This window comes from Micropterus salmoides, unplaced genomic scaffold (genome assembly GCF_014851395.1).
Source record: "Micropterus salmoides isolate LMB-PRFRI ecotype aquatic unplaced genomic scaffold, ASM1485139v1 Ms_hic_scaffold_9, whole genome shotgun sequence".
In the NCBI taxonomy this organism is placed as follows: Eukaryota; Metazoa; Chordata; class Actinopteri; order Centrarchiformes; family Centrarchidae; genus Micropterus; species Micropterus salmoides.
The window spans coordinates 32,380,376-32,401,303 of NW_024044681.1; the positions used below are offsets into that span (position 1 = coordinate 32,380,376).

A 20,928-nucleotide genomic window follows, 5' to 3' on the forward strand; every position below is an offset into this window, starting at 1 on the left:
CAAGAAGTCAACAATTGGTTTGGAATCAGGTGAAATTCTGGTGAACTCAGCACTTGGCCAATTTGTGCAGTCATGTTTTGTGTTGCCTAATCAGCCATTCATAAATTAACTTACAAAAGACATGCTTAAATGTGTTAAGCTTGGTTATCCCCCACCACACACACATACACAAACACCGATAACCACTGCCTGACCAGCTTTACTTGTCACAGCAGCAGTGGCCACAATCGGGAAAATACTAACGTCTCACAGTGCGTAATAAAAAATAATTTCATTTTATTGAAATATTTTACAAAAAAAAAATACAAACTGTCACTTAAGCACAAATCACACAGCCTGTTTAAGGTCCATGAACACACACAATAAATAGAATGTAAAATATCCCACAACACAAATGCAGCCTTGTTCAACATTAGAAAACAAATGAACGAAGAGTCAAGTCTAAAGGAAGGAGGCAGAAGTGTAACAAGTATGCTTACATCTCCAGTAACTGATAATGAGACCACCAACAATGGACAACCAAAACCAGGCAGCCTGAATTTTTTGCTGAGCAGAGGCATGTTTCTACAGTATACAGAAATACACTGCATCCATAATTAAAAACACAAATTAAAAACATACAACTGAAGATTGAATAACTAAAATAAAAAAGGACCAGTAATCCAAGTCCTCTCAAGCACACTGATTACAGTTATCCAAATAAAACCAAGATAAAAGTTTAGAGCTAAAACCTTTAACTTTAGACCCTGAAAGGGGTCAAACACATTTAATCTCTTACAAAGAGAGAGCAAAAGAGATACACTGACAATGCTGAGTTTTTCTAAACATCAATCTGATCATGACCTTGTCTTTCCCCAGCTTATCATACTTGAGTAGCTGTGACCTCCTTTGAGGAAAGCTCAGACAACAAATATTCTTTGAGCTATTTTCTACATAATAAGGCTTCTGATTTATCTGTCTCTTTCTTGCATAGGGTTCCTGAATAATAAACTAACCAAAGCTGCAGGCTTCAAACTCTGACCGTTACCATCTCCTACGTCCTTCTCTGTCTCTTTTTGTTCAAAAATCAGGGACCTCCAGAGGCACAGTAGACTAAACTATCTGGTTTGTATTGCTATGGCATCAACTTAGCTCTCATGCATCAATACCGTAGAAAGGGCAACAACAGTTAACGCTGCACACGAACAAACAATGAAAAAGATAAATAAAACAAATCATAAAACATACACCGTGTGTACTTGAGAACTAATCCTTTCCACATCAAACACCTTTAGAGTAATAATCTGTGGTTCATAATTACACAAACTGAACCAAACATCGCAGGAAAATCATTAAGCCACATAGATTTTAAATCGTTTGGTATTGCATCTTCCTCCTTTTACTGACTCTAGGCAAATGCTTGGAGTTCACAGGTGAAACAGGACAAATACAGACTTTGGTTTGGCAGCTACATTTCTTTTTCAACAGTTTAACTTCTCCTCTTCCGATTGCGCTCATTCAGTGTACAGCCACACATACGACAAACAGCTCTGTACTAAATATCAAGTAAATCTCTCCAGCAATAGTGACTATAAACCCAAAAACTGAATAAAAAAGCAAAATACCTATCACTATTAACTGATAGTTATTAACTGATATTTCCACTTGCTGCTTACCAACTAGCTGTTACAAAGTTCGTGGACACTCCTATAATAGTCATCAACCCTACAAACACACACCTGCACAGCTAGTTCAGCCTTGTTAACTTTAACACTCTGATTTGTCTTTGCTTTAGGGCACTTTTGGGTGTTGTCTTGCACATGCCCATGCCATGTTCCAGATCAGACCCAATCTTCTTTCTAAAGTGTTAAAATTTTTGGTCCCAATTTTCAGTCCTTAATGCAGTGTTCAAACACTACTGCTGGCAGTGCCTAACGATAGGAGTATGATAAGACATCGTCCAGCTAATCTGCATCAAGTATTCAACCAAGCCATGTTATAATATACTGTAACTCACCACCTTCTACAGAGTCCTCAGATAACATATGGAGGAGTATTAAGCAGTGCGAAAACCCATATTTGAATATCCACGTTTAAACTTAAACTTAGAAAACATATCTACAGAAAATAAAGACAAAGAAAACTGAAATGTTTAACAGCAAACTAAACAAACATAAAATAAAACACACAGCAAACACTTATGTAAAATTATGTAGACACACTGCTTTTCAGACTGTATGAAGATAAATCTTAAAATATAATGTCCTCATCGTGTCACTGGGCCAGGAAACTCGGGAGCACCGTTCCGTCTGGTATTAACATGCATCCTGGGTACATGAGTTGGGTGGAATTCAGGTCACATGCCAGACCAGCAATTTGTTTTAAACTGCAAACCACCATTAATCCTTGCATCATCACTGCAACCACGAGAACAGAGGCTGTGTCAACCAAGCCCTGCTCTAATGCAAACGTAACAACTCAACATCACCGTAGTGTCGTAAAAGTCACTCAGTATACATGAAGGCCTTTCAGCCTCGCTGCAGTCAGCATGTTAAAGTATTTATCAGCTTCCTCCTGGCAGTGGAGACAGAAGCCATCTCACTCCACGGGGCCGCTGCTGCTGCTGGCCTTGACCCCGGCCCTGCTAATGTGCAGCCACGGCAGCTTGGCACAGTTCTTAAAGAGCTGCTCGATGGCGATGTGACGCACGTGCAGCTCCGACGCCAACGAGTCTTTTTCCTGCACGGCCACAGTCAGCTCCTCAAAGACCTCTGTGGAGGGACAGAGAGAGAAAGAGAAAATGGGCATCAGCGGTTTGATTCACACACAAGGTCAACTTATAGACAGACAAACAAACAGGATAAAGAAAATCAATAATACGGATTACTGAAGGAGCAAAGAGCAAAGACAACATGACAGAAAATGCATCTGCAGCTGAGGTCATTTAAGCAGGTTCATGGACATGGAAACATTTTCAATATAGCATGTGTGCTCCTCCCTAATAACTTATAACTAAAACTAAACTAACTAACTAAAGGAAGAGCAATACCATCACCATTTGCGTAGTGAAGTAATGAAAATATGTGGAACTGACTAAGAATGTGTAGGCCAATCAGCCACCAGACTTCATTTCACCCGAGGTCATCTCACATCAGCTCATGTCATGCCCCTCTTGACACTGGCCAGGATAACAATTAGGCTTATTTGGTCACTCACAATAGAAGACTGAAACTATCAAAAATATTTAATCATGACCGGGTTGTCAATTAAAAAGAAGTGCGGCAAAACTCCCACAACGATGTTTCAGAACGACCCTGCTACATCAGCTGACTGCCTGCTAAACTCTAGTGGGTACTTGACCTTGCTAGGGGGGGGGGGGGTTACTTGCCTGAAATGAGATGTGTGTAGCTTAGCTGTTACTGTCTGTGGCACACAATAGGTCTTACTGATGAAGAATGAAGTGACCAGACAGGCGGGGTATGCATGAGCGAGCACTACACAGTGCAGTTCAACACAGCAAGTCACATGGAGGGTGATGATGTGTTGACTGGAGAAGCCTTCCAGTCTATATTAGCCTCTGCTTTATTGAGTCTTATGTTCTGTATCTGCGAGCTCAAACCTCTTTATGCTCTTAAAATATATTTCACTCATGCTTCTTATCCCTGAAGGCACCAAGAATCTAATGCGGGGATTTATAAGATATGAGCATTACACATTGAAGATTACAAAACATGTTCAGTTTAAAATCTTGAAGATTCAAACGGTTATCTGCTTCATATCAAAGGTTCTGTTGAATTTTCTGTATTGCGCAACTTAATGCCAGTAAAAAAACACTTACTTTGTATCTGCATCAATAGCTGGGTGTTCAGCTGATGGAGTTCTTCCACACTCATTTGAGTCACTAAAAGAAAAACAGCTTAGATTAGAGAGGATCACGCCGAATGTACGTCTGTCCAGTGGAAACATTTCCAAAGCGGCGCGTCTGATTTTCAGCACACACTTTTTTTTAATATAGTTGTCTAGCATGAATAAACACAGCTTGTTTAGACTTTGTTTTGACTTGACCAACCTTTTTTTTGCTGCTGTCATTCATTAGAAATGTCAGTATAGCTGATCTCACAGCAGAGCTTCTGCCATTAACATAATATAATATATAATATTTTGGTTTATTTTGTATGATGATGTCGTGGTTGTAAAATAATGACTTTATCTGCATCTCAGCAGCTTCATAATGACATTTTTATTGTGAGTCAGGATCAAATTTCATACTCGTTCTGTTGACTGACAACAGAAAAATAAAAATATTGTTAATAACTAGGGATGCACTGATCAGACTTTTCCAGTCCCGAAACCGACAATCATACCCGTTCCAGGGCTTTTGGTATAGGCCGATGCAATACCAGTGTAAAATTAATAAGCTTCCTCACTGTGAGGAGGAGACTGAATCATTATTTTATGTGTAAGGCAACATCATGCTTGACTAACTTGTTTTTTGTTCGTGTCTACTGGCGCATCATTGAATTGAATAGATCGGTCCCCTTGTCACAGATATCCGATCCAGCTATGTGAGTCAGTATTGGGCCGATATCCAAAATCAGTGTTGGATCGGTTCAATTTTAATTTGAACAGTTATAATGTGCCATTACTGCAATTAATACTACTAACAAGATGTTGACACAGCAGTAAAAAAAAAAAAAAAAAAAACATGTTTACATTTGGGTAACACCTAAAATTGTGTTTGTCTCCGGTCCATTTGCAGGTTCAAGACATTCAGGGCAGTGAGTGTTGGAGGTTGATGATGAACTAATGTAGAGGTGTGCACACAATTAAGTGCAAACCATGTACCTGTGGTATGCCTGCCATCTTTCATTTAGAAGCACAGAATTTTAAATAGGGACCTTTACAGTAGTCTGCAGTCATAAGCAGCTTTAGTAGTGATGAGACATGAGAAAGCCAAGGACATACTGTATCTCCAGGTTACAGGAAAATTAACATTTCTCTGGAGAGACCATAGCAAAGATGAAGATGAAGGACAGACCAAGTAAGAATGTATTTTCTGTTCCTGTATGGTGTCTGCTGCCTTTTAACAAGTAAGTGCTCAGAGGTTTTTGAAATCTCTGACAGATGGCAGAGATCACATTAAGTTCTCAAATTTTAAACTGAGTGATGACAGCAGTAGTGTGGAAGTTATGGTGTTTATTCATTTTACAATTGCTATTTCATTACAGATCAAAACAGTCAAATTTCGATTATTCGCTCTTAATTAATATCGAAGCGTCGAAGCACAAAAAATTAAATTCTAGAAAATAAGTGTATGAATATTTCCTTTCTTTTTGTGAATTTATTTTGTTTATTTATTAGACTAAAAAATCTAAAAGAGAGCTTGTATACAGTAGTGCACGCGCAGTATTCTTCCTCCAAACGAATAACACAATCAATCTTCCACTACTGTTTCAATTAAACGGTGACAAAATTAAATTTACTAAAGCTGTGGGTACAAAACAGAATTTCAAACGTGCTTTTAATGTGAATGTAAAACTTAAATGTGCTCACGTTCATCTCTGTTGTGGCCCTGGTGTCTGTGGTGTGTCTGTCCTCCTACTGACGACTGGTTCCGGCTGTGTAGACCTTTCCTGCCGTCACAGGACCAAACGTCAGCTTGTGACTGCTGCAGCAGCCCCAGCTCCTCTGCTGTGTGGCACTCCAACATGCCCATGGTGTAATCAGGCAGCCCTGTTGCTTTGCTCGTGTCCCAGTGGGGGGTGTAGCGGGGCACCTGGGCATCCGACTGGGGCAGAAGCTTGCAGTCACTCTGCTGGCTGTAACAAAGAAGCTTGGCTCCCCGTCTGCTGGGCCCACTGGAGGAGACAGAGTCTTTGTTCTGGGCATATTGAATGATGCGGTTCAGTTTCTGGCTCAGAGCCAGCTTCATGCCCTCATAGGCGCTTCGGGAGACCTTGGAACGTGACAGCTTTTGGTTGGCGATGAGGTGGCATTTCTCAAAGCAGTCTCTGTGGCCACGAAGGGATTTTGAGTGTAACAAGGTAGCAGAAGAGACACCTGTATTCACACAGACATAAAACAATGAGTCAATAGGTCAAATACAACTAGACGCAGGGTTCCTGATTCGTACAAAAGTACATAAAAATAGTGTACAAGAAATAAAGCACTGATATAGAAAGCTAAAACTGGCAGATTGACCTTTCATGATCTCTCTGTGAAAGCTGCTTAGAGTGTGCAGTGGATTAGCTAGTAGAGCGTTGAGATAGCAGGGATAATAGATTACCCCAGTCTCAATGCAAACACAAAGCATCTTTGGAAATATATAACAGAGGGGGGGAGGTGCACAGAGTGGTCTCTGTCCACATGCAGCAGCATTTGATTAACATTAATTTATCACTTTTTCAATATCCTTGTACCTGTAGAACAAGAACAACGCAAATACAATAAAAAAAAAATCTCCATTTTGTCTTATTGCTTATACTGCATGACAACATACACAAGACCTAAGTATCCATATATGAGGCCAGTTTCAGAGGATGAACCTGCGTCCCAGAAACAAAGCAATCTAACCTTTCTCATCTAAAAAGAAGCAGAAAATAACTTCAGTATGTGGGCTATAATTAAGACTACATTCCTTAGAAGTACCTTCATAAGGCAAAGCAAAGTAATGCTTCCTGGACTCAGTCAAAACAGGTCACACTGTAACCATTTCAGCATGCACAAAGGATTACCTTGTAGCAAGTGAACCAAATTCAAAATAACCTCTGAGTAAAATAGGCCAGAGCTTGATAAACAAAGGCAAGCTGAAGGTGAAAGAGAAAGAGAGTGAAAACAGATGAGTCTAAGAGAGTGTTTTGTGAGGAGGAATTTGTGTGATGGCCTTCTTCTCACGGTCCACATTTCTCAGCAGACAGGCGTACGTGCAGGAGCCTGAGGTGAGGAGATTCGTCACCGATGGCCATATAGATTTAAAGCGCTCACTTTGCGTAGGTTTACCTGGCATGCCTCTCGCTTTACCAGCAAACAGGAGAGCACAGGAAACCACAACCACTACAATCAAATAATAATACACTGAGCCCTCATGTTTGGTGTGGTAAGCAGCAGCACCTTTTTAAAGTTACACACAACACACACACACACACACACACACGCACGCAGACACACAAATTTGGAGTTTCGTTTTCCTTTACCACAGATATATAACAGCCATCCAAATAGGGTCGGAAACTGACAACTTGTAGCTGACCAGTGCTAAACAATATAGTAACTACACAAATACTGAATTAGTTTCTTTGTTGCAGTCCAAAGCCCCCCTTGCATTAAAATGTGTTTTAGGTGGTGGGATTGCAATTGGATAGTGCTTGACCTCATGAAAGTAAATGCACCCAAGACACATTTAGGACGAATTGTGATCCACCTCCAGAGGTGGTCGGGGACGCATTGTGACCACACTGAACACAAGTGTGAATGCAAATGCAATGTCAATCCGCATTGAGCAACTATGTGGGCGGACATAAGGCTCGCAGTCTTCTGCAAATAAAATCTGAGGTTTGACGGGGCATCCAGGCTTCGTTGTGCATGCAAGTGCTGATGTTTTTGGTGAATTGAACGTATCCAGGTATGAACTTGAACATACACACTGTTGCGTGTAAAATTAAATAAAAACTACAAAAATAACAGAAACAAGTACTGATTATGAAGAAAGGTAGCGCAAGGAAACAATGGCAGGCGGAACTTAAGTTTAACTTTCACTTTCCAGCTGAGCTATTACATTGGTGCACCACTGAAGAGAGCTAAACATGGGTGTATAATACATGGAGGAAAACAAATCACAGTGGGATGCAGAGTGATCGGATCTCGATATGGACACTGGACACACATAATACCAGGTGTAAATGTAATCAGGTTAAAATCATATCTGGATAAAATTTGGACAATCTTGTGTATCAAGTATTTTAATGCCAAGTGTAAAGGTGGAAAAATACTCCATGACAACACAGATGTAGTTTTGACAGCAGTTCACTGAAGACAGTCAGGAGAGAACCTGTGTTTAATTAAGGATTAAAGGAAATAGTCCATAATCTAGAACAGTCAGCATTAATGGATCGTATATGCTTGGAAAGTTTTAGACCATTACACAATTGTGTGCTCAGGGATCTATTCTTAGCTTCTGCATATTTGCGTTCTGACCAGAGTGCCTTTTCAAAGGATTATTCCTGTGAGGGAACCACAGTACAGTATAAGGTATGTGAGTAGTGTATGAGAATATTTCCTACTATATGGCAAGTAAATCTCCAGACGCTTATACTAATAGCTGCAGGAGCTTTCTGCCTAGCAAACTGTCATGTTATAATCTGATCTGTCTCGGTCTTTGGACTTCTAAACAAAACACACAGCCTATCACTTGCCTAGATGAAAAATCACTGGCCTCCAACCAGGCCGGTGCACCACCAGCCAAAGACCTCACTCCAGGCCAAGCAGCTTAGCACTACTGTCTTTCATGGCTGCGCACATAAGCACACACACACAGACTATTCACTGGAGGGGAATCAACATTGTTCAGCAGTGACAGCTAGAGACATTAAGCACAACACTTGTGACCAACAGGCTTGTTTTTTCCTGCTCTTTTGTGGAAGAGTCACAGTTAGTCTGTCATTCAGTGAAACAACTAACAAAGACAAAGCATACACACAAGCTTAGGTCTTGTGAAGAAGTGTAATATAAAACACCTGGTGTTGTTCATGGTTTTCAGTTGGTCCTGAGAGCAAATATAAATGTTTATTAACCACTAGAACCGGGAGAGGCAGAGCCTCAATAAAATCAAGTGGCCCAGGTTAATTCATTACAGTGCTTACAAACTATGCTTACAAAAGTCTGAAATTGAACAGGGGCCATCTCTGTTTATGTTTTATGCACAGATTAAGTGAAGGGTTATATTTGAATTTATATTTTATATTTGTGAACTGAACCACTTTACAAGGTGTGTAATATTCCAAAGAATCACAAGCTTTTACACACAAGGAAAATCTAAGAATTTGGGTACAGAAAAGTTTTTGAAACGAGTGGAACAGCACCAAAATCATCATCAGAATGTTATTTTGGATAACTGTAGATGGTAAAGCAAGCATTGGAAAGCTCTCAACATGACGCCATAATAATCCTCACGCTGTAGCGAGATGAAATCCCTCCGTTTGATCTAGCTCTGCTCTCTATATAGCGGCCGCAGTTTTTGCCCAAATTTAACTTCGACTTCCACTCTGCACACTTTGTCTTGTGGTTGCCATCATGGAAAGACAGCTCTGTCTAAAGTTTCAATACTTACAGCTGTGTTTGTAGCCTTTATGCATGTTTGCAGAGCATAATACAGAAGCTGTTTTACATTCAAGTGCAATGAACAAAGTAATGCATTTTGGCTGTGTTCAGACTGCCAGCAAAAGTGACCAAAATCAGATTTTTTTTCCTCATGTGTGACTCAAATCAGATTGAATTACAATGTGAATAGCCCAAATCACATGGAATCGGTCGTCACAATTCACAGAATTAAAAAAATTTGCCTTCCCTATTATGCTTTTTGGCTTTCCCCCTCTCCTTTATTGAGTTATATATCTTTTTTGTGCATGTAACAGGTTTGCAAAGTGAAAAAGCCCAAAGTCCAGCCCAAAGGGAGTTCCCATCTCCCACAGAAAACTCTGCTCTGAACCTCTTGAAAACAGCTTGTTTGTAGTCCAGCCCTTCACTTCCTTTACTTGTGACGTCACAATGAAAATGCGTCATAAAGCTTGCCAAGCGGCTAGCGGGGTCTAGCGGTGACTTCTAGTTTAGCTCTGCAGTCGTTTGTACGTGTGTGCTGAGCAAAGGCATTCGGTCCTTGACACACTTCACAGGAGATGAACAGTTGAGAGTTGGTAAGTGTGACAGAGGTCATCGGTAGTAAAGTGTCAAAAAAAGCCACATGGCATAGTTTAGAAGACCATGTTGTCAGCGGCTGCACAGACTAACTTGAACACCAAGATAGAGCTCACACGAACAAACATGAACACTCAAACCAACTGTGGCCAAAATATTACAGACAAGCTGCAAACAACAATTTGCCTGGCTCATACAGGATTTGCACACAAAACATAAAGAAGCAGATGACAAAACCCATATTTGGGTGAATGTGATTTGGGTGGAGGAAAAGACACAGGCATCACATACTATAAACTCCAGAGAGCACAAGTTTTAATTACTTCTTAAACTTAGAAACCAGTGAAGTTGATAGTCCCAACATGAGAATCCAAGTGCTTGCTTGTGGTGGGAAGTGTGGCTATTATCTTTGATGTGTATATTTGATATAAAACATGTTGTTACAGAGCAATCTGTTTGTTATATATGCTTTCATTTTCCAGTGTCTCATTTACCAAATAAGTTGAAAAGGAGATCCCCAAATTAGTGGGAACCCCCCCCCACCACCAAAAGTCAATCATTATATAATGACAGACGTAGCATAGCATAACGACATCTGATTGATGTATGAATGTAATTATAATAAAGTAGGCTAATCTTGTCATGACACAATTAATACTTGAAATTACAATAGTAAAAATGTAAGTAAAACATCCGACGCACTTATGAATAACTCCGCTAGGAACAAAAACCCATTTACACAGTGTTTCACTACTTACAGTTGTTCTTGTTCTAGTCCTCTTAAGCTTGAAAGAAATGTAATATTCTGTACAGCACATTATAACCTTGAGTTTTAGGAGAGGCCTTGGAACTAACCTTCAGATGCTGTGTAACTGAACTGTGTAAAGTAAATTCAGTAACATTATTCTTCTCCTGGTAGCAGATATGACTTTAAAAATATATAAATTATAAATTATGCAAAAGGTCTATTAATAGGAAATTGGCAAAAAAAAAAAAAGACAAGAAAAAAAAGAGTCTAAAAACACAAGTTAATTGCAGTATCAAACGTCACAATTTACATGGCTACCATGGCTGTCTTACATTACTGTCCTCAATGTACATAAATCCAAGGTGGTAGAAGGTAATTGTCTTCATAAAAGTAGTTGCTGACATTGGTATTACATTGAGTGGTTGACTATGTGAATAAGTCGGTTTTAGAGCTTCACAAACCTGTGGTGAAAGATTTGGTGAATTATTTGTAGACAAAGAATCAACCCCATGAGGCTATTTATATATTTATATTTGAGGGGCTAATAATGACTAAACTTTGAAAAGGGGGCTATTTATTCAAACCAATGATTTACATAGAAAGCAGTGCACAACAGAGCATAACAACACTAAATTGGAAAGCTTAGAAAGTGGACCGCACAGAAGATTCAGCAAATCTCTGGAGCCCAACTGTATTCAAACATTCAGTTACCACAGGCAGCAACATAATTAGGCCTCTCTACACCCTGGGGTGAAGAGTTCACCTACAATGAATGAGCTGTTCATAGGAGCAGGCTACAATAGCCCCTGTAGAGCAGCAACCACAATCAGCACTAACTGCATCATTCCAGCCTCTCGCTGTAGGAATATTTGGGGGGTTTTCTTCACCCTAAACCCAGCTGGTACTACTACAAATTGCACCTGCATTATGTAAGCAGATAAAAGGAGTGATGCTGGACTTATCTGAACCTGGCAGCTCAGCAGACGTCATGTCTGACAAGAAGCCAGCAAAGACCAATAAAGGAAACGGTCTGTGTCAGAGCTGGAGGCTACAAAACTCATTGGGTGTCTCTCAAAAACAAGAATGCAAAGAACGGACTTATTTTCTTGGGGAGAACATTCTTGCTAGTATGAACTTGCAATGTCATGAGCACACAAAACGCTGCTGACTGTTTGAGATGATGAGTTCCCCCAGCACAGAGGCCGCCTGCATTATTATAACAGCCAGGTTTCCCCAAAACGAAAAGCTCAGAATCGGGTTAACTGTAGGTTTTAACTTAACAAGATATATTTGCTCATACATAAAAAATTATATAAAATAAAAGCAAATAAAAGGCAAATACTGTGACCACAACTCTACTGTACACTAACAATGTAACGTCTAATATAAAAATATTAATAATAGTAATAAAGAAAAGACAGTCCCCTTGCTTTCTATTTGTTTAATTTTTCTGAAGTTTCACAAGAACAGAATTTTCTGTACATCACCATTTTTCTCTTGATTTAAGTTAAAACCTTACAAAATTACTCAGAATGTAATGACAGAATGTGGTAGGAACGTTAAAACTATCAAACAGCTGTGGGTCTTTACTCTGCTGTGTTAGCTGCAGTGGTCTCAGTTTCTGAGGGCTCTGTGAGCGGCCGACTCGTTGGCTTCTCCCGCGCGCTGGTTCGCTAGCTCCCCCCGTTGACAGTTGCGGAGCGTCACAACTCCCCAAATGATTGAGCACATTTTCGATTCGCCATCATTTTTAGTAAAACTGCCAATATTCGACATCTACACAGCTGATTTCTCACCTCAAAACTTCTCAGAAGTGGATTTAGTGATGAAATAACGTACGAAAAATAGTTGAAAATGTTCTGTTGTCAGCCTCTCTCTCAGCTTCTTTCCGCCCCTCGCTTGAATGCCGAAATTAATGCTGGGATATCGCTGCCGTCAAGTTCACACAAGTTACCAACCGATGCATCCTCAGTAAAATGGGCATGTCAAGAATACGTGCCAAAATGCAAACTTGTGTATTGGGACAGTACTTGGGCCACAAAAGATGACATTTCACAAGAACACAAGTACAGACAAGAACACAGATTGAGAAAGGCCCATTGGCCCCCTTTAGACAGCCTGTTCAAGGCAGGAATGTTGCGCTGTTGTTCTGCCCCACTGCTCTGTATAAAACATACAAACACAGAAAGCCGGCAGCAGGAGTAGTAACAAAGTCAAATCAATGTCACACCACGCCTCTTTTGCTTCAGGAACACTGGCACGCTATCTAAAATCACACAATGGGGCAGCATTATGCCGCCATCGTTTGGTTCAGTGTAAAAAAGCGAAGCCGGTGTAATGACAGGTCTCTGTTTAAAAATGGCTACTTATAGGCTTTTCAGACAGATAACGACTACCGCACCATGAAACGCATTATTTTCAATGGCTTGAGCTGCGCAACGGCATTTTGTTTGTGTGTCGAGCAAAGCGCAGCGCACTGCTTGCCGACCTTGTGCACACGCAGCTGTCAAAGTTCATAATAGTTGAACTTTTGCGCTGAACACCGCAGCCAGCGCAGCGCAAATCTGCTTCCTATCTAAAAGAATTTTGCAGCAGTATTCAGGGGAATGGGTGTGTTTATTTTTTGTTTTCTAATGTAACCACTGTGAACCAATCAGAAAAGAACGCTTTATTTCTGATTCACCGGCTTTCTTGCTAACCGCACTGCCTCACTTCATTCACTCAACCACGGCTGTCTCTCTCAAACAAATGGACATAAACCAAAAGGAGCCTTCATGGTATCATTATTTTTCAGCATAGACTGCAAGCCAGACACAGGCATCGAAGCTGGGTACACAAAATAAACCGAGCAACGACAACACTGGGAGAGTATCATAGTTTATTCAATGAACTCATGCTTAGGCTGACTGTGGAGCAGTTTGACCCATCTGATCACCGGGAGGACTGGCATTTTCACTGCAGCGCCCGATTTGGTCTGAATTCAGCCTTACTCACTGGTGTCAGATCACTGAGGTGTATAGCATAGTACAGCTTTTCACATATAATAAGGCCAGTTCATTAAGAAAAGCATTGCCTGGTTTGAATAATGCTGCAGTGAACGATCAGAGCGAAACAGCAGAGTCTGATGAATATGTAAAACTGTTGTTACAATTTGCCCCCTTGCTCTAGTTTTAATACTTAGAGGGGAGCAAGTTAAATCTGTGCCAGTTAACTTGCTGTATGTTTGTTAATATACACACTTCTTGGTGTTTTGACTGTGACTCCTAAGTATAATTAGATACAGCCAAATTTAATTTTGAGGTCAACTATTTTTGTCTCTATGTGCCAGCCCTGTGACTGACCAGCGAACAGTTCACATGTCAGCCCATTTGTCTTTATAAGTATGGTTTCTGGAGCAGCAACAGTAAAGTTTATAACAAAGGTTATTTTTCATATTCATCGCGCTTTTGCAATGTGTTTATTGCGCATGAACTATTCTTTAAATTTGACTTTTACACATAAGTTACACTACAAAAAATAACTCAGCCATGTCATTTCTAAACTACTACTGTTCCTGCAAGACTTGTCTGGATGGGAGATCTGGCTCTCCTGGCTACCTTACAGAACCACTATCACAATCTTTGGCATCACATTCATCGTTCAGAGGTTGGCTTTGGTACCAGGTTACTCTGAGCAGTCATAAAGAAGCCAAGGTTCTGAAAATTCCTCAGAATTAGTAGCGACACAGTGACATTGCTTCCACAGAAGTTAAACAATAACTGGCTGAACTGGCTCCAGGTGTTTTAGTGTATTTTTCTGCTGTGTTGACGCTCAAGGCTGTGTAACCATGTGTAGTACACAGCTCAGATGGTGTGGTAAGAAAAAAGAAAAGAAAGGTCTGAAAATAAGAAATGCCCAGTTAGGCAGAGATTCAGCAGACTATTTCTATTCAGTACACAGGCCAAAACTGTTTCCTCAGGAAACAACCACTTGGGAGTTACAACAGAGGCTGCACTTCCTGAACACTCATCCCGCTTCAAACTGTATTCAACATTTTTGACACAGAGCGACTTCATGTATACTTCTGCACCTGGCGGTGCTGTGGGCTGAAGCCTTGGTGATAAACAACTCTACATCCTGTCAACATAAGCATCATACAAATGATCAGAATCTGAAGATGACAAATTGTTTTTATTATCAATACATTTTGTTTGATGTACAGTACTGTCTAACTTCAACTGTGAATACTGTGTGTGTCAGCAGCTGACGTTTAAACAGACAAGTCTGAACACCATCCTTTCACATAAACCTCCTAGCAGAGCTTGAGGAGGTTTGCGGGTGCAAATAAATACTAAGCCCCTGACAGTATAAGCAGTTAACTCTTAATGGGCTTGCTCTCTGCTGTGACAAAGCTGCACAGATGCAGTGGCCAGTGTTTAAAATGATTTTACATGCACAACTCTAGCGTTTATGCAGCTTCTCCCATACTAGGGATTTAAAAAAAATAAAGAAGATATGTCAGCTACTGCTGCTCTGATTTTCACCAATGTTTTTAATCTGTCTCTTGTGAGTCCTCATGTGGTGGCTCATCCACACAGCATCACTTGGTGAATGAGTGCCACATTTACATATGGTATAAATGTTTCTTTTTCATCAGTCAATAAGTAAGAGAAATAGAAGAATTTCAGCAGGCTGTAATTCTGACTAGTGTGGGGCCTCTAGAAGACACTCCCTTTGTAAACCCATCCATGAAGAAATAGGGCATTGTAGATATTCTTTAGGGAGATTTATTTTCCCACTTCTAAAAAACAATTCCAATAAATTCACTTAATAAATTTTTATCCAGTTCATGTAGAAAAGTAGTAAATACAGAGGGCCTGTATGTATGACTCAACCGTGATTCGTACACATGACAATATATTCTCCTGGTTTAAAAAAACAAAACACAAGAACACAAGAACACAAGAAGCACTTCTATTATTGCTAATAAATATCCAAAATCAACATAGAGCAAGAAGGTAATGAATATTCAGCTGCAACAACTCGCCCTTCAGGTAGCATGATATTGTTTAGAACAAAAGGCACAAGAGGTTTGTGCGTGTAAAAGGAAATGATAACCATTTGCTCCCGGTCATCGGTATGCATGTGTGATGAGTGGACTTTTGTTCTCTTCGCCTTTAATGAAGGATGGCTCAGGAGGAATGAGCACTGTGGCTATTAAGTCTACATGAGCAGTCAGTGGACACATGGCTTGGCCTTCCAATCAGAAATGTCTAAGGTAGAAACATGCAGCTTGGCAAGCACCCCTCCCACCAATGAAACACTCCGCAGCATCAGAAACAGAAACACGTGCATGTCTGCAAACCCCCCTCTTCTCCCCCAGAACCAACAGTTACATAACCACCGCTTCATTGCCACGTACAGGATACATGAAAACCTGCACCCCCAGAAGCACACAATGGTATTGATATAGTTTAAGAAGTCTTGTCTGACACAGGTAGTACCAAGGGGGCCTCAGTTGTATCTAAACAATGAAAAGCTGTGGGGACACACTTACGTAAACGCCCCACCACCTCAACAAAGCATCCTGACTGAAACATTAAATGGAGCAAGCAACCCCCAACTGAGCCAGACAAACGCAACAGAAAAATAACCATATTCACCTAAGGTTGGGTTGTCCCCCATAAGACATTAAGTGACCCATTCGTCCAAACAAGATGCTAGTGAGAAATCAAGGAAAAATACAAAACAGGGCTCCAGACAACTATTTAGTCACATTTGAGACCAATTTTGGAGACAGTGCTACTACATGTTATAACTAGGAGCACCAGTGTGACTTGCAAATATGCCCCCTGTTGTTTTGTTTTGTTTGTTTTGTAACAGTAACGTTAAGTTCATGTGCATCTCTAGTCAGTCTGTCTTGCTAACGTAGCTGGGCTCTCTCTTGGTCTTGGAGTTTTGCTTGCTTGCCATTCACTTCCAGGGCTGTGTTCTGTGAATTGGTGCCTGACAACTATTTATTACATTTGATAAAAGCCAACGGTGTTTATAAACTGCAGCTCGGAAAAGATTACTGTGTCATGCGTGAACATGCGTTCATATACGGGCGCACGAAATGAAACTCTTTCCAGCAGCAATCTCTGTGTGGACCAGTCCAGAAAACCTTAGAAATTGATTGACCTGTATAATAAGTAGCAAGTCTTGTAATATGTTTTATTTTGGTTTCTAATATTATTGTATATACAAGCAAACCTGAGCAGCATACTTCTACCACATTTAGATTATTTTTCTGCTGAATGAGGAAAAAGCTTGCAAGCACTTAACTAACACAACTTAAAGTTCTAACAATGCTCGTCTTTGTGGCTGAAGACTCTTTTACAGCACACAAGGAGAGAGGGCAGTGGTGTCCCAAAGGTTAGAGAAGCGAGCTTGTGACCGGGAGGTCGCGGGTTCAATCTGTGTGTGGAAAGTAAACCAAGCAGTGCTTGCCCTCCCTTCCCCCCCCTCATTTACCACCTTGAGCAATGCCCATAACCCCAACAGCTCCACTGGAGCTGCTTAGTGGCCAGCAGACCAGGCTGCGGTTGTACTGGGTAGCTTCCAGATGTGAATGTGTAACAGTGTGAAAGTGATTAGGTCCTTCCTGCAAAAGAGAGGCTTCCTCTCAGTGAAGCTCCCCTGAATAAATAAAGGTTAAAAAAAACAGACGGATTAAACAGTACCCCACACTCCATTCCCTTATACCATAACAGAATAGAACTATAAATCTTGCATATGCGTTTCCCCCCCTGTCAACAGAATGATATAGAATTCTGGGAGCTCTTAGTCAGCTATATGACGCTGTTTCACAAACCGTACACAATCATACCACGTAGAAAAAAAACACACGCTTCTATTGCAGTAAAGCGCCTTTGTGGATCTATGAGACGAGCGCCAAATGAGAGGCATATCTAATCCCCATTATTCATCAAACAGGCCACTCATTAATTAAGAGATGAAAAAACTTCAAACACATGCTCTTGAGTTAGAGTGGCACATCAAACAGGAGAATCACAGTGGCCTGCTTTTGTGAGGGCTTTGCTCCTACAGAGCCATTACCCTGCACATATATTTTGTTGCTTTGTGTTGTTCCTGGAGAGGATAAGATAAGTGTTTATGGAAGGAAATCACACAAGAGATCAACAAACCTGAAAGGTTCTGAGGCTGATTCACAGCTCTTGGTGCTAGATATTCGCTATGATTGGGAAGTGACGATCAAAAAGGATCCGGATGTTTTTGTACAAGTAATTTATTGTGCAATCCAAATGCTTGAAACTCTTGGCAGCTAAGAGCAGTGCTGATCTACCCACATAAAGTGCAATTTATAATTCTGCGTCAAATCGACGGCGTAGCCTCTGCGTAGCCCCCTACCCTACGCCGTCACCGACGTGATCCATTCAGTATAAATCAAACTTAAGCCTGCTCTGTGTGAAGCTAGCCAGTGAAACTGCTGGAGATGAAGATTCATTTTAATTCTGAATCCCATCAGACAGACTTGAGTGTGTGTTCAGGTATAAAAAGTATAGAGAGGTCATGCTATGCTTAAAAAAAATTACCCTCACAGAGCTACACTGCATACTGTTACTTGCAAGTCGCTTTGAAACCGCAGCCAGCACAAATATATTTTCTGTATGTGAAGAGCTAAATCTTCCCTTAACATCTGGTTTGCTCTACACTCAAGTGAGCAAACAAGCAATAGTTGCCCCCAACCCTGTTCCTTACCTTCAATGCTGAGCTCAAAGCAGACATGACAGAAAGATAAGGTCCCTGTTTCCGTCTCTAGCTTGCAGACACTGCAGATATTATCATCATTCAGATCAATGTTCACAAACTGCTCCTCTTCATCCATGGTGCTTCTGGGGGAAAACAGCCAGTGAAAGAGCACATGATTAAAGAGCAGGAGCTTGTACAACCACCAAGTTCTTTTTGCTAATTAGGTCACAATTTCAAATGAACATATTAAAAATGCATTTGTTGGTAGTGTCAGTGGGGCGAATATTTTTTGGTTCGTAATAGTTTTAGAGTAGCAGTGTCTTTTTTAACATGTTTTTAGTCAGTGACGGTGCTAATAAATTACTGCACAAGCTGATAAAATGGTACAGCTAACTGCGGACACAGCAGATTCAACAGGACAGTCTCTGTCTAACCACTGTACCGACATGCTGTTGGTCCCATGGTGTTAAGTATGATGACTTTGGTTTATGTGACATGCACATAAAGGAGGATTAACTTCAAAACATCCAGAGTGAAAAGACTCATCACTGCTGTGTGCATCTTTAATCTGGGTTTCCAGTGTGTAGTCTACCCAATGCCCAAGTCATGCTTTTAAGAACTTCTTCACAGTGGAAGTCACTCCAGTGCAAATATTTAGTTGTATTTTCATATCTAGCTGTGGAAATACATGTGTTCAGCTGTGTAACATCCATAAACCTGCTTTAAGCATTAACTGTCAGAAAGCAGAACCATTTCAGAGACTAAAAGGAAAGATAAACATCTGCTTAGTGTAGCTTTTAATATTACTAAAGACATTTAGTAATATTGGTGTCAGTGTGGCAATATCATAAGGAAAGAGGGCCTATGGTGGTTTCTGCATCAATCATTTGTCCAGGCACTAATCAGAATATGCAGTGGCATAACGTAACAGTTAATTGCAGTGGGTTTCAAACTATATGACATAAACTTACACAGATTAGACCACGGATCCTCATTTGATCCAATTTCTTTCGCAGGGTCACTTCTATGAAAGGATTATGGCTTTTAGATGTTTTATTACAGAAAGTATATGAAACCCCTGTTATCGTGTTAACATAACATTTAAATTTACCTAACGCTTGACTTATAATTGCTATACATGTCAGAGGTCGCACGCCTCTGGCGCAACTATGGATTATTGCTCAGGGACACAATGGTGGATGTGTCACAGTTGGAATCGAACCCAGGTCTCCCACACCAAAGACAAGCATCTTATCTATGCACCACCACCACCTCGTGTTATTTATGGATCGATGGTGAAAACAAATGATTTCCCAGGACCTCACTTTGAAAACCAATGTTTAAAAAAATAAAATCTACAATGTGTTTAATTGCATTTGAGAAACTAGCGACTCTAGTTGGTCTAATGTTTCTCTTAAAAAGGTTGTCCTATTTTACCAATCACATTAAAATATATTCAAGCCAAGGTTGTTATTGTCCTGTGGGAAAATGAATTCCACCGTGACAACTTACTATGAGAGGTCCAAAAATGAAAAGCAAAAGCAAAAGCAAAAATGTGTTAACTGCAACTAAGTTTAGAAAACAAAACACCCTGATACCTTCTCTTGCGATATGCCACACATAACAACGTTAAGTACAGGAGCACGGGTTATAACAGTTCTGACTAATACCGAGAGCTTCCCTGCTGTTTCTGAGAACATGAAACCCCACATACAACAACGTTTGAAAGAGTTCTTGAATTGTACTGAATGTTATATTAGTTACAGTATTTATGAGCTTTCGGTACAATAAACCTAGGAACTGCGAGTTTAGACACTAATGTCGTATTAGTGGACACACATCGGTGTTTCAGAAGAATAACCACTGGTAGCAATAACTATTTGAACTTTTCACTCCTTTGGATTCACATAAAAGTTACAGTTAACTTCATTATAATGTTTCTCCTTCTAAGCAATTTAAATGCTTTAAAGCCTGTGTCATGTTCGTTTCACTCCAGGCACTTTGCAGTAACCAGACTGTTGTTTGTTACCGTTATACAAATGCTTGCTAACAAGAAGTTAAGCTAGCAACACTGGCATCCTCCGAGTAACGTTACTCTGGTCTGGCTGATTCGTGACCGTTATTTATAATAACGGCGCCACCCGTATTGTAGGAACCCCACCCGTATTGTAGGAACCCCCTTTTTGTGAAACTCACCTTTTCTTAAATTGTACCCTCGGACAGCTATTCCTTTTGTGTGGACACCTCGGTTCTCCTTCGCCCCAATGAGCACACAAACATCAGCGCGTCACGGCAAATCCACAGAAGCTACAGGAACCTCTCTCCCCTCTCGGCGGAATGACCCACTAGTTTAATTGGGGTGTGAAAATAATCATCAGTACTTTAATTATGAAGTACTCTGCTCTTAGTAGAAACATAAATAATGTATATTAATTACTTATACAGTACATACGTAAAATTCCTACATGGACATAGATTAGTCGTGTACAAACCGCCTCTGACGGCCGTAGCCGCGAACACACCCCTGCGATTAAAACAAGGTGCGTCTTCCCAGCGTCATC

General features: G+C 40.5%; 1 protein-coding gene across 1 annotated transcript; it reads right to left on the reverse strand.

Moving 5' to 3' along the window:
- Positions 1–256: 256 nt before the first annotated feature.
- Positions 257–20,713, reverse strand: cunh21orf91 (chromosome unknown C21orf91 homolog). Its single transcript, XM_038708786.1, has 5 exons — positions 20,564–20,713; positions 18,377–18,510; positions 5,533–6,039; positions 3,818–3,880; positions 257–2,750 (listed from the first exon to the last, which is right to left on the reverse strand). Exons 2-5 carry the CDS (start codon positions 18,501–18,503, stop codon positions 2,578–2,580), a joined length of 870 nt encoding a protein of 289 aa, XP_038564714.1. The 5' UTR covers positions 18,504–18,510; positions 20,564–20,713; the 3' UTR covers positions 257–2,577.
- Positions 20,714–20,928: the final 215 nt, after the last annotated feature.